This window comes from Danio aesculapii, chromosome 3, assembly GCF_903798145.1.
Source record: "Danio aesculapii chromosome 3, fDanAes4.1, whole genome shotgun sequence".
Classification (NCBI taxonomy): Eukaryota; Metazoa; Chordata; class Actinopteri; order Cypriniformes; family Danionidae; genus Danio; species Danio aesculapii.
This window is the reverse complement of record NC_079437.1, coordinates 54,562,839-54,584,090: the sequence shown is the minus strand read 5'-3', so window position 1 is coordinate 54,584,090 and position 21,252 is coordinate 54,562,839. Positions and strand designations below refer to the sequence as shown.

The 21,252-nt window shown below is 34.3% G+C and overlaps 1 protein-coding gene across 1 annotated transcript in view; it reads right to left on the bottom strand.

Moving 5' to 3' along the window:
* The window catches only part of mslna (mesothelin a), a 49,434-nt gene that overhangs the window by 16,475 nt on the left and 11,707 nt on the right, over positions 1–21,252 (bottom strand). Inside the window, exons 13-40 of the mRNA XM_056454243.1 lie at positions 20,370–20,439; positions 18,552–18,674; positions 18,247–18,449; positions 16,828–16,931; positions 16,550–16,668; positions 16,300–16,476; positions 15,732–15,763; positions 15,546–15,643; positions 14,994–15,016; positions 14,884–14,905; positions 14,783–14,810; positions 14,607–14,700; positions 13,104–13,244; positions 12,806–13,017; positions 12,578–12,714; positions 11,162–11,280; positions 10,910–11,065; positions 10,609–10,817; positions 10,432–10,517; positions 7,599–7,729; positions 7,392–7,517; positions 6,898–7,088; positions 6,721–6,812; positions 5,950–6,080; positions 5,693–5,817; positions 5,267–5,384; positions 4,973–5,185; positions 383–553 (exon numbers count right to left, since the gene is read on the bottom strand). Of these exons, the coding sequence (XP_056310218.1) occupies positions 383–553; positions 4,973–5,185; positions 5,267–5,384; positions 5,693–5,817; positions 5,950–6,080; positions 6,721–6,812; positions 6,898–7,088; positions 7,392–7,517; positions 7,599–7,729; positions 10,432–10,517; positions 10,609–10,817; positions 10,910–11,065; positions 11,162–11,280; positions 12,578–12,714; positions 12,806–13,017; positions 13,104–13,244; positions 14,607–14,700; positions 14,783–14,810; positions 14,884–14,905; positions 14,994–15,016; positions 15,546–15,643; positions 15,732–15,763; positions 16,300–16,476; positions 16,550–16,668; positions 16,828–16,931; positions 18,247–18,449; positions 18,552–18,674; positions 20,370–20,439 (3,451 nt within the window). The remainder of the gene's footprint in view (positions 1–382; positions 554–4,972; positions 5,186–5,266; positions 5,385–5,692; positions 5,818–5,949; positions 6,081–6,720; positions 6,813–6,897; positions 7,089–7,391; positions 7,518–7,598; positions 7,730–10,431; positions 10,518–10,608; positions 10,818–10,909; positions 11,066–11,161; positions 11,281–12,577; positions 12,715–12,805; positions 13,018–13,103; positions 13,245–14,606; positions 14,701–14,782; positions 14,811–14,883; positions 14,906–14,993; positions 15,017–15,545; positions 15,644–15,731; positions 15,764–16,299; positions 16,477–16,549; positions 16,669–16,827; positions 16,932–18,246; positions 18,450–18,551; positions 18,675–20,369; positions 20,440–21,252) is intronic.

Sequence of the window (21,252 nt, the reverse complement as noted above, 5' to 3'; positions counted from 1 at the left end):
TACACCATTCTTGAAATGATGGTGGACCTGCTGAACGTCATCCCCTCATAATGATCTGTCTTCCAATCATAAAACTTATTTGAATACACTCAGACATCTTCACACCAGACCCCAACACGGACAGGTCTCCCAGTAAATATCCTTTAGGACAAAATGAAAAGCAGCATCCAGAAACATCCTGAATGTAATTGTGTATTTTAGACTTCAGTTTGCTAAAAATAAATTGCTAAAATCTTCAGTTTGCAGAGTCCTTCAACCCAAGCCTGAAAACCTTACGTCAATAAAAGCTTTATAACTTTTTCACCTACTTTCGAGTGCACTTTTTTGTGTAGATGCTTACAGTTGAAATATATTTAAATATGCATGAAGGCTGTTCACATACCTGGTTTACAAAAGTCTTTTGGACAATCTCTGGGGCCGCCAGCATGTTATTTACAAATTGTACGTTTTGAGTCATCGTGACAATTTGGACTGGGTCAATGCTTGTCAGCACCGTTGAAGGGATTCCTGTTATCAGAGGTCCAAGATTCACCAAATTGTTGGGATTATTGAGCTGCAGAAAGTCACATAAAAGTCACTCATTTGGCTAGATTTCTATCTCTACATTCACATTCAGCCCTTAAGCAGATGTTTTCATCCAAAGCAGCTCTCCCTGAAGAGGTCTTTTTGAAAAATAGTGCTTATATTGAACATAAGGGTTAGCTCAACCTCATGTACTTTCAAACCCAAAGGAAAAATACCGGAGTGCCAACTTTGCATTAAAACAACATCTAAAAACAAACCAAATGGATTTGATGTCAATTGACTATTATTATTATGATGTCTAAAAACAACATCTAAGATGCCGATCACATAGCACGTCTTATGTGAACAAGTTTGTTAAAAATAGGGAGTGATGCTTGCATTTTTTAATTGAAAACATCTCAACATTTCAGAATGCTGCATGCACACCACGAGCCAAGTAGAACCAACCAAACAAAATATTATAAGCGAAATTAATACAATTTCTATCTCTTCTTTAAAAGTCTGTTTACCCATGGTGGTTCAAAAAAAAATTCACATTTAAACATCAACAATCTTTATAGCATTTCAAAAGTTCACACTTGGTAGGGCCAGACAGAATCTGCAGACATTTTTTGCTATTTCTGCTGAGAATTTCGTAAAAAATCTGCAGAATTATGTGGAATTATTTTAGGTGTTTTTTCACTGAAAACTAAAAGAATAATACATTTTAAACTTTTATTTAATGTTTACAATGCAAATCCAGTTAGAGCCACTTATTTGGTAAACAAAGCAAGTCTCTCATGTAATATCTAAACTAAAAGACAGAAAATATGACTTTACAAATTGTATCGTAAATAAATCATATGAACATTTTAATATTACTGATATATCAAAATAATATTAGTGAAATTAGTTTAAAAACTGAATAAATATAAATTTACACACGTTTACACAAGTAAATACATTGATTCAATGATGGGCTTAAAATCTGCCGATTTTAGCATGCACAGATTCCATGTGGGCCTAGTCATTGGTAAAGTTCTCACCCGGACCAGAGCAAGTTTTTTGTGCTACCAAATATAGGGCTGTTACTAGATCAGACACTGTTGTGGTCAGAAGTTAACAAGAATTTATTCTATTATTTATTAAATTTCTACCCCTACCCCAACCCTAAACCCAACTGTCACAGTAATGTAAAAACAGTAATTGTACAGAGTATATTTATGCTAATTATTAAATTACCCAATAGATTGTATTTTTTACCATCTATCCCCACCCCAACCCTAAATCTAACCATCACAGTACTGTAAAAATATAAATAATTGTTATACAGTGTTACAAAAAATTATGTTACACTGTAAAAAAACCCCATTATTTTATGGAAAAAAAGTAAAATAACAGATGTTAAATTACAAAAATTTACCAGAAATTTTAAGAAATTTCTGTAATTTAACGGCTGTTATTTAACTTTTTCCCGGCACCCCAGTTTCTGGAAAAAACATAAAAATATGGAATCATTTTTTTACAGTGTATATTGATGTGTGTGTCCGCAGCTGTATCCTACCTAGACTTTACCCAAATACAGCATGCAATAAACTTACGCTCAATCAGGCGAAGTAACGGTCTCAAGATGTCAATCAAATTAATAAAGCTCTAGCCACGGATAAAAACAATAGGTTATTTTATTATTTTAAGATTTTAGATGACGGGTTAGTAACTATATTATATATGGTTGTAAATATATAAAATTTAATGGAATGTAATAGTAACTTTAATAAATAAAAATGCTGTGGACTGTGGTGGGCCAGTGATTTCCTTCTCTGCCAGAGACTGCACTCTGGTTTTAAAAAACTTTTCAAACTGTATCGATTAGACCTGTATCATTTTTTAAAAGTTTTTTCATATGTATGTATTTACTTGTCTGATTACTAGCGCACTTCTGTTGAGCCAGCTGTGGTAGCTTGACAATAGAGCCGTGACGTCAACACAGAATCTATCGGCAGAGTTCAGGAGAATGGGCTATATGTACAGCTAGTGTTTTTCAGCCAATAATGAACTTCAGGTGAGAGCTTTATGTGACTATTTTCAATTTCATAATGTTCCTTTTACAGCATCGATGTTGTAATGTAATTACAATATAATCAGTTAAATAGACTTAAGCATCCATTTGGTTGTTAAAGCGTAACAAACAAAAGAGCGTTTGGCGCCGACTCCATCATTAGCAGCAGGCTAGTGCAGAAATTCCATTGAAAATGGTAGGATAAAATTCATTTCCATATTTTAAAGACATGGCGCGAAACAATATAATTTAATGCAGTTCTTCTTGTTTGGTCTTTTTTCGTATCTCAGCCAGGCAGTGAAGATTGCTGTTTTTTAAAGAAATCAGATCTTAAACATGGCAATTTTGTATGGGATGACAATTAACCGGAAGCCCTGGAGCTGGATAACTGAAATTAAAAGTCTGTGTGCATATACCCCATTCTGGGCGAGAATGGTTTGTAATTGTGCCGTACCATTCAAAGCTCATAGGAGAAACAACCATAACCTTGATTAACTGTTCTTAGAACGGTACGGCACGACAGTGGAAAAAGCGGCTTTTTAAGTTGCTCGATACTAATAGCAAGTTAGGCATGCTGTCCCTGGAGAAAACCCTGAGCTCAGAGATAATTGAGCCCAGGGCTCCCGTCTGCTCAATGAGCATGTAAGGGGGTACGAGATCAGGTAGTTCTTAAGAGCTCCTCCTGGTAAAGAAGAAAAAGAGAGAGATGGGGGATGAGGGGATTCTTCAAAACAAAGATAAGGGAAGTAAGGTGAAATGGACTGTTCATAGGCTTGGATTAATTGATTGGTTTATCTGTGGTTGTTGATGCGGGACCAGCTACGTTTGATAATGTTTGGTGATTGGCATTTATGTGGAGTAGAAGCCCAGATTAAATCTGTTAATTGTGTAAAGTGATGAAGACTTGCAATACAGCATTTGATTCATGTAGATAATAATATATTTGTATGAACTTTGAATAATCAGAACGATGCTAAATCAGTGGTTATTGATGGAGGGAAAGAAATCTCTCAGATTAAAAAAAAATATTTTGTTCTGAAGATGAACCTATTGGTTTGGAGCAATGTGAGGGTGAGTAAATGTCAGATTTTTTTTAAATCTAAAGAGTAAATAATCCCATAATAACTTATTTTGTCATAGTTTTTTATATAGTAATTCTACAAATTCTGTTCAAGTATATATATATATATATATATATATATATATATATATATATATATATATATATATATATATATATATAGAGAGAGAGAGAGAGAGAGAGAGAGAGAGAGAGAGAGAGAGAGAGAGAGAGAGAGAGAGAGTTAAAGTCAAAATTATTAACCTCCTGTGATTTTTTTAAACGTTTGCTAATTGATATTTAACAGCAAAGAGTTTTTCACAGTATTTCTGATAATATTTGTTCTTCTGAAGAAAGTCTTATTTGTTTTATTTTGGATAAAATGAAAGCAGTTTTAATTCTTTTTAAATATTTTTAACGTCAATATTATAAGCCTCCTTAAGCAATTTTTTTTTCGATGCCTACAGAACAAATTGCTGTTATACAATGATTTTCCTGTATTACAATAAATTGCATAATTATTCTAGTTAAGTCTTTGAATCACATTTAAGCTGAATACTAGTATCTTGCAAAATATTTATTAAAATAATATGTACTGTCATCATGGCAAAGATAAAAGAAATCAGTTATTAGAAATGTGTTGAAAAAAATCTTCTTTCCATTAAACAGAAATTAGGGAACAAATATACAGGGGGCTAATAATTCACGAGGGCTAAAAATTTTAACCTCAACTATATATATATATTCAGAATTATTAGCCCCCTCCCCCATGAATTATTGTTCATTTTTTCCCCCAATTTCTGTTTAATGGAGAGAAGATTATTTTTCCACACATTTCTAAACATAATAGTTTTAATATCTCATTTCTAATAACTGATTTATTTTATCTTTGCCATGATGACAGTAAATAATATTTGACTAGATACTTTTCAAGACACTTCTATACAGCTTAATGTGACATTTAAAGGCTTAACTAGGTTAATAAGGTTAACTAGGCAGGTTAGGGTAATTAGGCAAGTTATTGTATAATGATGGTTTGTTCTGTAGACTATCGAAAAAAATTTATAGCTTAAAGGGCTAATAATTTTGACCTTAAAACGATTATAAAAATTAATAACTGCTTTTTTTCTAGTTTAAATAAAACAAATAAGACTTTCTCCAGAAGAAAAAATATTATCAGACATACTGTGAAAATTTCCTTGCTCTGTTAAACATAATTTGGGAAATATTTAAAAAAGGGAAAAAATGAAAGGGGGTGGGGGATGGGCTAATAATTCTGACTTCAACTGTATATATTATTTAGTAATTATTATTATTATTTGTTTTTTTTTAAGTTGACTTAATTTTACCTGATATGAACCACTAAGAAGCACTTTTATGATAGTCTTGGCTTGCCCAAAGCTCCACCCGGACACAGTGGTCAAAGATGAAAGACTACTGATGAGGACTTCTGGAGGTGCTGCGCTCAGTTGTACCGTTGTAAGGCCAACAATCTCATTTCCCATGTTGCTAATGACATTAGCACTGATGGTTTTGATGTTTCCCGCAAGTGCAGTAGATATCTGAAAACGAGTGTAAGGAACACCAGTCAGACTCTACATGGTCACATCACGAAATGACTTCAGCTTTAATCAAATACTTACTGTGGGATCTACACCAGAGCAAGATGTTTTGAAGCTTCCAAGAACAGCGTTAGTCTGAGTCTCGTCCAGTTTTGTGAAGGTGGATGCTGGGGCACTGCACTGCAGAAATGTAGGTAGTCTAGAAAACAGAAAACGTGGTCAAAACGCTGATTAATACATGTAATAAATGTTTAAAGCCAGGCTTAAGACACACTTGTTCAAAATGTTAATTTTAATGCAGGGTAGCACTGACACTTTTCTTTGTTTCAATGTTTGACTATTTTATTGACATTTCCTGTATTGTTTTAGCATTCTAGTTGTGTTGTATAATTCGTTTTTACTGGTGTAAAGCACTTTGGACAACCTTGGTTGTAGTAAGGTGCTATATAAATAAAGGTTGATTGATTTGTTTGATTGAATATCAAACACTACTGGTTTCTGACTTACTCCAAAACATTAAAGCTGGGGTTCTGTTGAAAGAGGAGTTGTGTGTAGTGGTTGGTCAGATTGTTTGGAAGTTTGTTTTGCCTGAACAGATTGATGTTGTCTGGGTTCACAGTAAATATCTGAATCTGTAAACAACACAGTTGGACAGGGATTAGCAATATGGATTCATTTGCTTTTCCTCAATATAAATGCCACACAAACTGTGTAACATAAAACAGGTATTAACATCTGTGCAGACAAGTGGATGTAGGTCATACCGCGCTATCTGAGCCAAAAGTGTAGAGGTCGTCCAGACTCAAGAAAGTTATGAATGTACCGATGTTGTTGGAAAACCATGCAGTTGAGTTCAGTTTTGCGTTAGAAGCATCATAGCATTTTGGTGTAGAGTCTGAAAAGAAAAAGAAAGAAAATGTCATTATATCTATCTATCTATCTATCTATCTATCTATCTATCTATCTATCTATCTATCTATCTATCTATCTATCTATCTATCTATCTATCTATCTATCTATCTATCTATCTATCTATCTATCTATCTATCTATCTATCTGTCTGTCTGTCTGTCTGTCTGTATATATATATATATATATATATATATATATATATATATATATATATATATATATATATATATATATATATATATATATATATATATGGTTCTCGAATCTGATTGGCTGATAGCAGTGCGATATTTAAGCAACAGAGTGGAGGAACTATGACGTCACATTGTAGGCCAATCGGCTGCTAGAAAACTGGTTCCCTCGATAAAATCCCCATAAAATTTTCCCATAGGCTTACAAGTAATAAGATTACAAATAATAAGCTCTGTGTTCAAACACAGTTCATTACACTTACACGTCCAACCGGATAATCCTCACATGAAAATATAACTTTTATCACTTTTGAGTGTGCTGTCTTTTTAAAGAAGCATAACCGATTAAAAAAATCAAGAGTGTGATGTAACTGATGTGTTTTATGTCATAAAATAAAATGTTGAAATAAAAATAAAAAAACATCAGCTCACCTGCTTTCAGATATGTCTTGATGGTAGAGTACACATCATTATTGGTAATCTGAGAACCGTTGAATGTGAAATTGTTGCCCAAAACATTGATCCTAGAAGATCAAAGGAAGAACTTTACCTAAAACTCACAGCAGACTTCACATTCAAACAAACTTCAGCACAGCTCTTTACACTCACATTTTCCTGTACGACAGACAGGATGAGCTCAGGGTGTCTTTTGACCCTATTAGATCTTTGTTCAGGAACTTTAGATAGAGCTTTAATCTACGATCAAACCACAAATTAATCTCCGTCTGGTTGTCACTGGTCAACGCCATCGGCCAAACACAGGGAAGTATGGCGCTCTTAATATTATCTGGAACATCCTCCTGTAACAAAGGAAATTACAATACAGGTTATTAAAGTAAATTTCGTGACTTAAATGTGGGTTACACTTTACTTTAAGGTGCCATAATACAGTGTAACTATTCATTAAACTACTGAGTAATATTATTTAATTACATGTATTTACTATATAGTTTGGGTCAATTTTAGTGTTAGGTACATGTAATTATGCATAATTCTATATATTTTTATAGTACGTGCACAGAACGTGTAAATATGTCATCCTAAATTCATGTGTTACCTAAATGTGAACTTTATTATGCATTAAAATAAATGGCAAAACCTACATTCTCCAGGAAATCAGGGGTTCTGGTAAAGTTGTTAAAGATGACACAGATTTGGGAATCGTTGTTCAGCACTTGCAGCTGTCTGAGGTAGGCGCCCAGCTCAGAAGGAGCAAAAGAGTTTAAAAGCTGAAAAGAACCAATGAAGCATCAGTTTTCTTACCGTTTCTACTTTGAGCAGCTGTACTGACAAGTAGACATGGAGCATACCTCAGAATTCCGAGCAGGTGGGATCAGAGAGAGGAAGATGGTCAGATTTGGGAGAGGCCCGAAACTGAACAGGCTTTGATTTAGGAATGTCATGAAGCTGTTGTTTCTGTAGCATCTCAGACCCTGTGGCCCTACAAAAAAAGAAACAATTAAATGAATGATTAAATGAATGAATAGCCTTTCTACACCAAATATTCATTCATTCATTTGCTTTTCGGCTTAGTCCCTTTATTAATCAGGGATCGCCACAGTGGAATGAACAGCCAACTTATACAGAATATGTTTTCCGCAGTGGATGCACTTCCAGCCGCAACCCATCACTCGGAAATACCAAATATTATTTCTTATTTAATACTGAGTGGAAAAAATATACATTTATGAATTCATATAATTTTTTTATACAGCATATAGGAGTACACCCCTTTTAAAAATGAATATTTGTATCAATTTCTCAGTTAATATCGACAAATTTAGGTGCATTTAAACAAAACTGTTTTTAATAAAGTTATATTAATTTAAATAAACATTTGGTCACTGAATTTCTAAATTTTATTATTTATTTTAAAGTTTCTCTTGTTTTTCCCTCTTTATAAATTTTTTTAAAGTAACAGTAGGTTATTGTCTGTATTTATATGTATTTTTATATTCTGGGTATGATAACAGGCTAGTACTTTTATTTTTAGTACTCCTTTGTTCTGTTCAGATTTGTATTTAGTTAAATAACAAAACATAAGTAAATAGTCTGTCAACAGCTACGCTGGATAAAGCATGTTTCTCTTTAGAGTTTTCTAACTGGTGAATGACATGATCTGGTGTTATAAGGTTGTCTGTTGTCATCAGATCGTCATCTATTCATTGCGTGTTCATGACTTAAGGAAGCGTGGCTTTGGACGGCAGGGGAGGGTTGTAAATTTTCAAAGCTATTATGTTAGCATTCTGGTAGATCACCTACTGCACCTTTAATATTGTCCCTGACATATTAGTTTGGGTGTCCTATTTTTTTGTTCTGTGACCTTATTTTGTTAAAGTAGCTATGGTTTTGGCTTTGGTACTGACTAATCTAATATGTATATACACAAATATATTACTGTAAAGCAGTGTTTATCAACCACGTTCCTGGAGGACCACCAGCTCTGCACATATTACATGTCTCTCTAACCAAACACACCTGATTCAGATCACTGAAATTCAGAGGACTGAAATGCCTGTAATGGATGTGACAGACAAAAGAGCCATTTAAAACATGCAGTTCTGGTGGTCTTCCAGGAACGTGGTTGAGAAACACTGCTGTAAAGCATCCTATAGAAAATATTCATTTAAAAGAGAAATCTGTGAGGGGTGTACTCATTTATGCTACTCATTGTATAATATAACATAACACATTTTCAAAGTAATAATAATAATGATATTGTTAAACAATTATCTATAATTTATAATATAAAATTATAATATAATTATTATTATTATTATTGCTTTTTCATATAATTTGTTTATTTGTTTGTTTTTATACAACAGTTCTGTCTGGTTCTTGAACCTGATTGGCTGATAGCTGAGCAATATTCCGCAAATAACACGCCTCTTCACCCTTCACCCTTGTGTATTACTCTGCCCACATACAGAGACAAGCAGAGGACACTCTACAGTTTGACAAATATTGCTGCTGTTAGACAACATAATGTACTTCTGAGGCATTTTTAGTCAAGAATGTAGTTGTTTAGATTGCAACTATGCAGTTTTTTTTATAAAGATAGTGCCTATTTTTAAATATTCATAATTTCTGAAAGACAGCACATCAGCGGCCATTAGCCTGTCACTAAGCAAAGCAAAGACAGTTGACATTGTCCATCCACAAGATGGCAACAGAGAGTGCATAATAAGTTCTTAGAAGATAAAAACAACATAATTTCTAGCTACAGCTGATCAAATCATTATTAAACAGGTAAGTGATATTCTAAGTCGATCTTTCTTTTTTATATGTTGTACTGCTGTATTTATACCACAGTAATTGTAGTGTGTTGAGTGTGAGATGGGACTCGCATATCAGGAATGTATGTATTTTGTGTTGATCACTCTTTGTATAACCCTGAGTTTTTTTTTTTTGGTTGGCTATCTGCTTGTTTCTAATGAGTCTCCTGTTTTCGTTACTGCAGACTAGTTCAATAAACAGAAAGAAAGAAGAAATGCCCGCATGTGTTTAGCATTTTTCCATATCACAAACACAACAGTAATCTGGTAATTAGTGATTGCGCTGCTTTTTTCGGGGTTAGTTATTGTAATCTCTCGATTGCAACTGAGAAATACTGGGAAATCTCTGTAGACTAATGGCATTTCATGCTGTTCAGCCTTATAATCTTAAGAAGTCAGTGAAATCACCTGTTTTGTCATCATTTTAGACATTACGCTAGAAAATCATTCAAATACTAGCTCTAAAGTGATGGTGGTGTATTAATAATGGCTTATGCTGTTCTGACATCAGCTGCAGATGTGAATGAATGGCAGAAGAAAGTAGTTCCTCTTACAAAAGGGTTTGTAGACTCTTAGTGTTTAATTTTTGTTTTTACACATGATAATGCCGTCGAACTGTTGTATAAACACAATATCACACTCTTAGCAGTGCGGTGTGGCTGTATATTCCACTCGGCCTGCGACCTCTTATATATATATATATATATATATATATATATATATATATACATATATATATATATATATATATATATATATATATATATATATATATATATATATATTACTTTTATTTAGTATTTGAATGTTATAGCAGTGGTAGAGTTTATCTTATGACTTTTACGTGATGTTTGTGTCGACATAATACCTCCAAAGGACTGAAGAATGCTATTGTAGATTGCATTTTTGGTATTTGGGGGTATTGAAGGTCCAACTCCTCCTAACAGCTTCAGTCTGTAAATGACAAATTAAACACAATAATATGTTCTCATATTGTTTTAATGTTCACTCTCATGAATTCTGATAAAAAGTCTATTAGTCTTACGTGGATTGAGTGATATTGCAGTCCCTTGCATTGAGGATGGTAAACAATGGAGACACAAGGCTTTCTGAAAAGTTGGATAACAGAGGCGGGAGTCTAGTCTCAATCCAGACCAGAACATCTCCATTAGTGGCATTTAGATCAGACAGGTTGGCTCTGTCAAATATCTGTTTAATCAGTGCTGTTTTTACATCAGGCGTGAGCAGGATGTCCTGGACAGAAGAAGATAATATCACTGCAGCTTTAGTCATTTCCATTTGGATCTTTTAGATTAAGCTATTTAGCAATAATTATCTGTTTTTACATTTAATTTGGGGGAAAAGCGGTCAAAGAATGCGGGCAGCTGGCAATCCTTAACAAGCTGCATGACTTTGATGGCACTTTGAGGATTTGCTAGCGCTCCAGGAGTGAGGGAAAACTCGATCAGTTGATTTAGACTCAAAACAGGTAAAACCTCCACCTGAATGGATAAACAAGAAGATGAAAAGTCAAAAAACAGAGTTGTTGTTTTTTTAAAATCAAGTATGTTGTATAAACTGCATCATTTTACACTCACTGTTTTGAAGTTACTGTCAAGTGCCAAAAGCTCAGTCAGATTAGCAGACTGAATGAACGACCCAAAGTATCTGTTGACCCACAGAGTGGTGTTGGCAGAGTCTTTAAGGCACCCGGGATCTAGAAGAACATTTTGATTGAGAGTGATTAAATAAGTTAAAATGACACTATATCATGTTACATTAAAGAATTTGTTTTAAAAGTCTCCTGCATTGTTTTGCAGTTTAAAAAGCACTTTATGTTATCAAAATATATATTACACCATTATTTTTATTACAGTGTCTGTTTTAGAATCCACTCTCTCTAAACCTCTCTTTTCCAAAAGTTGACTCTGCTCTGATTGCTTATCAGCTGATCAATCAGGTTTTAAAAGCTTCAGTGTCCGTGGCTGTATCTAAAATGACCCCAATACCCTTAAATAGTGCACTATTTCAGGGAGCAGCCATTTGTAGTGGTGTCTATAACTAAAGTAGATGTTGTGAAGGTCTAATAAATCTTACAACTACCTGTAATAATGTGTACAACTAATGCACATTCAACAGTTAAAAAAACACATCATGCACTGTGAGAGTTCAAATGCTGAATGATATTCTGTGTTTGACCATAAGACTGTTTTTACCTGTTACAGTGTTCAGATGGCAAAAACATATCACGTTGTGTTGCCAATCGTAATTAAAACAAGTGGAAGAAGAAAAATTGTTTGGAGACACAGGTCGTCAGTGTTGCTTTCATAAATGTGCTCTTGGCTCTTTAAATCATGGCTCTTTAAATCTTCAGTATCGACTGGTATCAAAGTCTATATTTTTTGCAACCCTACATTCTATTGTGATTGGTCAACTGCTTAAACCGTGACAGAACCAATGTCCAATACATATCTGAACTTCAGTTCTGAAGACTTTCTCAGCACTCCGCAGCCAATGAAGACACCAGGCTTGCATTATGCAAATTTGCTGCAGATCTATTTAGGCTTTTTAAGAAATTAAAACTGTAATTACAGACAACTTGTTTCAGGCAGTAAGAATCGGTTCTTACCTTTGGGAGGCAATAACTCAAATTTAGTTTATTTGATAATTACACACATTAGACATATGTAAACAGCTACAATACACACTTGATGAAATGTTCAATAAAAAAAAATTACCATTTGTAGTTTGTTTTACTCAAAGATTAACTTTTTCTGCATTTTTCCTCATAACAAATGAATTGCAGATATTTACAAACATTTTAGTGCACATTATTCCATGTGCAAACATTTTCATTCAATTCAATTCATCTTTATTTATATATCGCTTTTACAATGTAGATTGTGTCAAAGTAGCTTAGAAGTTCTAGTAAATTAAAACTGTGTCAGACCAGTTCATACTTTAATCTTGAATACACAGAAGAAAAAAGTATCTCAGAAGTATGCCAAACTTACCATTGGTGTCACTGCGTGAGAGGAAAGCTTTCATGAAATTCCTGTAGACCTGATCCTGTTTCTGAGTGCCACTGGGTACAGGTGGATTGCAGACATCTTGTACAGTTTGTAGAGGTGCATTGATAAAAGATTCAGTGCTGAAAGATAAAGAAAATGCCATTTTAAAAATATATTGCAAACTATAGTGGCTTCAAAATCCTTTTAGTCGTGTGACAAAAACCAAATTACATCGTGCTGTAACTTTCACAGGTAAGGTTTTTGGTGCTGAGACAGGACAGGAAACTTTGGGATACTGATGGCAAGAAAGTTTTTAGTCTATTCTGAAACCATGAGCGAATGAAGACAGGATCTCTCAGTCTCTGAGGACTAAAGCGATCAATGCGGACGTCAGCAATCACATCCAGCACATTCGACAGAGACATATTGCTGGGGCCAAGAGTCTGGAAATCAAACACATATTACATAATTAATAAATCAAAATCCAAAAATATAAATAAAATATAATATAATACAAGAAGATTTATACCATGTTAGAAAGTTTCATTAGAGCGTCATCAAGGTTTGTGCTGGTTTTACTGAAGAAAAGCTTCCAGGTCTCTTTAGTCACATTGCTGTTCAGCTTGCAAGCCAAAAGACCAGCCAGTTGTTGAGAGTTTACCTGTGACAGCTGACGACATGGAAGACACATTTACCAGATGAAAGAAGTATATTTTACTCAAATATTACTGAAAGTTCATTGTACTTAATAGAAAAAAGTTACATGAACTCATTATTTCATTAAATTAAGCAGAACTCAAATGTGACGAGTTATAGCCAATTTATAGTTCCCATCATGCTTTCATGTTTAACTACTAAACGAGAGGAAATGGTAAGAGTTATTTGATGTGTTTTGCTCAATATTTATAAAAAAACATAATAATAATAATAATTATTATTATTATTATTAGGATATTACTATAAATATTAGTTTTTAAACTTAATTGGTTTAAGGCAATAATTTTCCTCAATTGGTTTGAGTTCTTTTAAAGGAACACTACTCTTTTTTTTGGAAATAGGCCCATTTTACAAATCCCCAAGAGTTTAATGATTAAGTTTTACCATTTATCAATCTATTTAGCTGATCTTCAGATCTAACGCAATCTCACAGCAATTCGTAACTTTTTTATTTAGTGGCTTTTTCATATGAATTCATACGATTTAATTCGTACAATTTAGTACGATTTGCTCATCACCCAATGACGGTTGGGATTACGGGTGGGGTTAGGTGCCACGCCTCCTTTTTAAAATCGTACATTTTCGTACGACTGAACTCGTACGAATTCGTACAAATTAGCCACTAAACTGACAAAACGTAAAATACTTACGTTTTCTTGTGAGATCAGGCTGCCTGATCTGATGGGGTCACTTTTAGCTTAGCTTATCATAGATCATTAAATTAGATTAGACCATTAGCATCTCACTCCAAAAATTCAACAGCCTAGAAAATAGCAGCTTCTAATTTTCTGTCAGTCTTAGTACTCAATTTTTACTACAGAAGAGTCAGGCTTTAAACATACTTTTTTTTGAGTTTATGAAAAGAGATGCTAATTCCTTTTAATGATCTATGCTAAGCTAAGCTAAAAGTGCTCCCGCTGCCAGATGAGCTGAATGGGTAGCAAAACTCAACTGAGAGTACTCTAGAGTAGCAAAATCAGCCTATTTTCAAAACAAGTGGAGCGTTACAGTGTATCAAATCCAAAACTATAACACAAATAAAAAGTGACAAAGGGTGTACACGCACTAGGCTATCCGAGCCAAGCACGTTTGACCCCTATTTCCAATTCGTTTGACAAGTGTGAGTGCTCCGAATTGGGCCCAAGAAGAGGTGTGCCAGAATGTGGTTTGGTTAGGCTTTGGTGCGGTACGCTTGTAGTGTGATTGCAAAGCATGCTTGAGCATGAAATTAAGGATCTGGTGTCACTTTTAAGGGACTCTTTTATATGGATTTATTAACCATTCTTACTTTTCAATGAACATTAAGTAGTATTACCGTTGGTAGACAGGCAAACTCCATCACAGTGAAGTTACACAGATTCAGTGAGGATGTTGTGTTTGGACCATTCAAGACCTGACCCACAGTAGAGCTGCAAACCACAAGAACATCCTTTATGACAGACCATTGTTTAATCAGTGTATAACTTATATAGTGCTGACAGAACAGCTCACCTGTTGACATTTGCACAGAGGACAGTCTCTGGAAGATAAACCAACCAAGATTTGAGTTTTGGCAACATCACAAATCATTCCGCACAAAACCAGTCACTTACCATTTACAGGAGTCACTGTGCACTGCAGGAGTGAGAACAAACATTGTGTTACAATACAGCTCATTCAGTAAAATCACACTACACAATTGATCCTTTGATTAGTTACTCACTTGGCTTGATCTCTGGACGCATTCTAGATGGAGAAAAACAGAATTCACACATTAATTCTCACAAGGCGAATGCTACATTCGGGAAACCCTTACAGAATGAGTGAAATGGGAATAATTTGAGCAAAATAAGGAATGTTATGAAATGCATGTTTTTTTTTCTATGATATTTACATTCTAAGATATTTTTCATATATAGCTGAAATGATTTATTTTTTACATTAATCAACAGTGAAAATTGTAAACAAGCCAGAGTTAGTCCCAAGGTTTAACTTTCATTTAAATAGTCCCCTGCAAAAGTTTGTGAACTCTTAGATTGTATTACTGTCTATGGTTACCTGACGATGTTTTTTGTCCTGTGGATTATTTATGTAAACATATTTTGTGTAAATTTCCTTTTATAATTATAAAAATAAAATACTAAATAAAAATGATGTGCATTTTGGATGATCTCCCTGTTTTGTTAAACTGATTTAGATTCACATATTCTGCAAGAAGTACACAAACGTTCAAATTCATATTTAGTAGCAAATTATTATTGCTGAATTCTCTCACCGTCAGGAGGAATCATCATAAGTGAGTCTCTGAGGGTCAGAATGGCTTCAGTCTGGTTAGGAGAGACTGATAATAATGCCTGATCCACCCTGTCAAAGCTGATTCACAGACAAAACACAAAATAAATGAATCATATTCAGCACTAATTTATCTAGATCACTGTTAGCTTCAGTTAAAATCACTTACATGGTTTTGTAGTTTTCACAACTGAAGTTTGCCTGCAGGATAAAATTATTATTATCATTATGAATCTTTTTCTAAAGTATCCCATCAGGCACCTTGATGTTAAAATTATATTAAATTGACACCAAACATGAAGTAAAAAATCACGTCAAAAATGCAAATCAATTTGATGTCAAAACGTCTATATTACGTCTATTTTACATCCACATATTGATGCATTTTTACCACCAAATAATGACACAAAGAGTATTATAATATAAGACATGTTTTATCCATCTGATAGCTTTTTAAATGATAAATTTACACCGGAATTTGGATCCTTAAATTGCATGTAAACTATCTTGATGTCAAAATGTCATAAAATTGACATACGTAACATTGGTGTCAAAAATAGGTCAAACAGGACTGTCCTGTAATCATTTTTTACACCAATCTTACAATTTTATGTCATTTTGACATCAAGGTAGTCAATTGACATGAAATAGACAAGTATGATTGTGTTTTTAATGTCATGTTGACATCAAGGTGCCCGCTGACACTCCATTATATGAAGCAGTTTGCTGTTACACACTTTTCTGGCCTGTGTCTGAAGAGCTGGTAGGAAGCTATTCAGTTTGTCCCGGTTAGAGGTTTGAAGAAGGAAGTCAAAGACTTTGGTGAGGATGTTGACTCTGTCCTCAGGTCTAGCAGGAGGACTGAACACCAGTTCACCCAGCTGTGTCAGTGAGAGAACAGGAACAGCTTCCACCTGAAAGGACATGAGTTGTGTTATTTTGTGTTGAGTCAGTCTTTACGTGATCAACTAATAATGTGTGACTTACAGCTGAAAAATTGACGCTCAAATTGGTAAAAAACTGAAGTTGCGCAAACTGAGAGAAGCTGCCAAAGTTTTGCAGGATGAAGTTCACGCTGTTGTTAGATGGCAATGTGCAGTCGAGACCTGAAATGACCAAATAAATACATTTGCTCATCATATGGTCCTCACTGTAGGTAATTAACATGAAGTCCTTCAAAGATTGAGCAAACATTTAATAAGCACAAGCTAATTTTACAATACAATGAGCAATTAACAGAACTGATTAACAGAATGCACAGTTACTTGTGTTTTGACGCCGTGACAGGAATGGATTAATGAAGTCATTGAAAACTGATCTCTGTGTCGCACTGTCCATCAGTCCAAAAGTATTATTTAGCTCCACAATACTGCAGAAACAAAACAGAGATGTGAGAGGATAATAAGTACAAAAGCATGGTGGCATAAAGAAACTCAAACGAATTAATTATTGATGTTAAATAAAAGCAATCAATCCTTTTACATCAATGGAGATTAACATTTACTGACATGATGATTATTGTTGGACATTACTTCAGCAATAATGTCATTTCTGTTCTTCGTGAGCTATTTGAACTGAGAATAAGCAGGATAATGAATTCCAGGGATACGTGTATTAAGCAGGATAATAGATCCAGCCGAATGTTGTCGTAGAAAGAAATCTGTAAAAACAACTGCCTGGATGTACATGATCCTGCTATATACTCAGCTACTTTCCGCATAATTAAACACTGATATACTAGCTTTTTAATTTAATATGAACCCTTTGCATCTGGCTGCTGATAATCCTGTCAGGCTTTATTCTGTGACAAAAACCGGCTGGATCTACTTTATCCCTTACTTAACATCCTTATATTTCAGTTTTACAGTTAGATTTACCTGATCATTATTACAAATTTTGACTGATTTTGACATTTTATGAAACTCTGCAGCTTTTTTACTGTTTTCAATCCTGTAATCCTGCAAAGTATAGCCAGTTTATACTTCTGAGAAGTTAGTTTAGATTGTAATAAAAAATAATCCTAAAGATAACCTGTACTGAACATTCTGGGAAGGTTATATTTCAAATAACCATGAGGAAATATTATATAGCTAAGCTATACCCCAAATTGGGGTATAAACCCCAAACCCCTAATGTTTTCTTTTCTTTTAAAATAATCAAGTTGTAACCAGAAACTAATGTAGGAGGAATGTTACTGCATTTTCAGCTTACAGAAACAGCATTTTTAGTTTGATTCAATCAGACAGTTCATAGTGAAAAAAAAATATTTTGGGAGATAAATATTTTAAAAACAAACAGAGCCTCAGATGTCATGGTTATTCTCATACAATCCATTGCAAGAAACAAAAATATTCAAATATGGTGAAATCTGATGTATCGAAAACAGCATTAAAGTAAAGAACCACAAAACTGGGGAAAATGTGTTGAAATAAGGATAAAAGGCTTTTGTTTTGTCTGTTTGTTCATTTAAGTACAATTCAAAATCTTTCTAGTTCGAACATTATTTGATCATTTATTATTTAAAAAATATTTTTCAATTATTTGTTTTCTGGAGTGAAACATAATGAGAAAGTAAATTTCAACCAAGATCGTGTTGTGTGTTAAACTGTGCAAATAATTGGATAATAAGATCAACAGATAAGGAGCGGTTATCATGTATCATAAAGGGAATGTGAGGAACTTACATTGCCATGTAGGTCTGACAGCTGAAGCTTCGTGTGTTCAAGCATGACAGGAATTCTCTAGGAATTTTGGGCAGCAGAGGCTTCATCTTTATCTGGAACCAGAATTTCACAAAGTTCACATCGCCGAGGCTTCTGGTCGTAAAGAGTTCTGCTGGCAGCTCTCCAAACAAGGTGGTGAGGTTGCTTTGAGATGAGTTTGTCACCTGAAGCAAAGAAGAATTGTCAAAATGTAAATACTTTCAAATGTAATATTAAAATGTATATTTTTAATGCCATATTATTTAATATCCTATAGATTGCTGAACCTGTGTCTGCAGTGTTTTGGAGAGTTCAGTAGTCAGAAGTTGCAGGTTTTCCTCAGTGAAGCTCAGATTTGTTTGAGCAACACATTTAAGCGTTTTGGCCAAACTCTCTGCATTCTGTGATACCTGCAGAAAAAAAGAGATGCCCAGAATATAAAGTACAATTACATTTATACTTAAAAGTCATATCTGAGCATCACGGTGGTGCAGTGGCAGTTCATCCAGCTGTGGCGACCCCTGATTAATAAAGGGACTAAGCCGAAAGAAAATGAATGACTGAACCGGGCTTCCAGATAATGATGTATGTCATTCCAATGACATCAAAAATGTGTTCAAGAGTTCACACTTAGCTGATGATTGATTATAAAGCTTGTTTGGCATGCTGCCCCGGGAGAGAGCCCTGAGCTCATAAGATCCTCGAGCCTGGGGCTCCCTCCAATTTGCAAGGCGAGAGGGGAGTTTGAGCTCAGGTAGATCTTGAGAACTCTCCTACTGTAGTAGCTAATGAACAGATAGTGCTTGCTCTTAAGAGATAACTACTTACTAGGAGCATATCTATGGTGCTGATTTGAATTAGTCAATTAACTTAACTTGCTTGTTTTTGGACAGTGGGCAAACCAGGGAACCCGGGGGAAACCCATGTGAGCATGGAAAGAACGTGTAAACTCTGCACAGAAATGTCCTGGCTTGGTAAGAACTAGAACCAGTGACATTCTTGCTGTGAGGCAACAGTGCTAACCACTGGGCCACCGTGTCACCCATCTAGGAAAGGAGGAGGAGTAGGGGTGGAAGGGGGGATTCTTCAAAACGAAGATGGCTGTTATATGGAACTTAGGGTATTTATAGTGGCTTAGGAGTCGTCTGATTGATAAATCATAAATTGAATAATGTGGGACCGGCTGCAAGCAATCATAAGCACGTGATCCTCTTGAAATTAGTTTATGAATAAACTTTACTTAATCGATTTGATGTCAAAACCTTGATGTCCATTTGACATCAACGCATTGAACCCCATTTACCAACAAAATAATGACAAAAATATTATGATATAGGAACATTTATATTCATCTGAAAGCTTCAATTGCAAGTGAAAAATTGGATTTTGTATCCCAACAATGCATGTAAACTACCTTGATGTCAAAATGAAATCAAATAGACATCTAAACATGTTTTAAAAGTAAAGACATTTTAAATGCGTTTTTTATGCCAATGTTTGATGTTATTTTGACATCAAGGTAGTCAGTTGACATCAAATTGATTTGCATTATTGACAAGTTTTTTAATGTTGCTTGGACATCAAGGTGCCTGCAGTGATGCTTCGTTCCATAAAATCCAGAATTGAGACCTGGGCTCAGACTGGCCCATATCTATCAGCTGATAACCACTGATAATGCTCATTCAATTGAGGGATAACATTCGAAGCGGGGTTTTTTTAATTAATCAAACTGCAATTGAATTGAAACTAAAAGTGTCTTCTTACTATACACACATGGCTTTAATGACTTCTCCAGATCACTCAGTAAATCCTCTTTGGTTTTTAAGTGCTACTGAACTTACAGTGTTGTTGGGAAACAGACACATTAACATTAAAATCAGTCATGCGATCATTTATCCAATCTTTTGCAATCAGCCCGAGACTTTTACAACTTGTTCTACAGTTGTTTCTGTTTTCGTACATGGAAACAAAACCCCATTGTGTGGATGTTTTAATGAGGACATTCTTTAGATGTGTGACATTGCAGTCAGCTTGTCGGACATGATCAGGGTGTGGTTTATTACACATAAGATTGAAAGATTGAGGTTTGTGAAAGACAAACTTACTTGACAAGAGCTGTTATTGATGGTGACTGTACAGATGTCCAAAGGATCTGCCGTTTGAGCTTCAACAGCACTGAGCAAAGTAAAAAGAGCACAGAGTTAGATAAAACAGAGCAGCAAATCTGTGATTTCTATTGTAGTTTAATTGTATTATTATCTTAAAAGCAATGCTATATATGAACAGCAGACATTGTAAGTCATTTTGCCATTTATTTGAGAAGAAATACTTTGGTTTGTTATTGAATATAAATAATTTTTCTTGCTTAAATTAATATGAGTATGATTTGTTGTGATGAGGAAATGTTTTTCTCCTTTTGTTAGGCATAAATGAAACAAAAAATGTGAGTCCTTTTTAAAATAAAGGTACAAATGCCAGTGTATGTATATATGTATATATATATATATATATATATATATATATATATATATATATATATATATATATATATATATATATACACACACAGTGCATCCGGAAAGTATTGATAGCGCTTCACTTTTTCCACATTTTTTTAAACGTTACAGCCTTATTCCAAAATGGATTAAATTAATTTATTTCCTCAAAATTCTACACACAATAGCCTATAATGACAATGTGAATAAAGTTTTTGGAAATTGTTGCAAATTTATTAAAAATAAAAATACTTAAAAATCACATGTACATAAGCATTCACAGCCTTTGCCGTGAAGCTCTAAATTGAGCTCAGGTACATTCTGTATCCGCTGATCATTCTTCAGATGTTTCAGCAGCTTAATTGGAGTTCACCTGTGGTAAATTCAGTTGATTGGACATGATTTGAAAGGGCATAAACTTGTCTATATAAGGTCTCAGGGTTGACAGTGCATGTCAAAGCACAAACCAAGCATGAAGACTAAGGAATTGTCT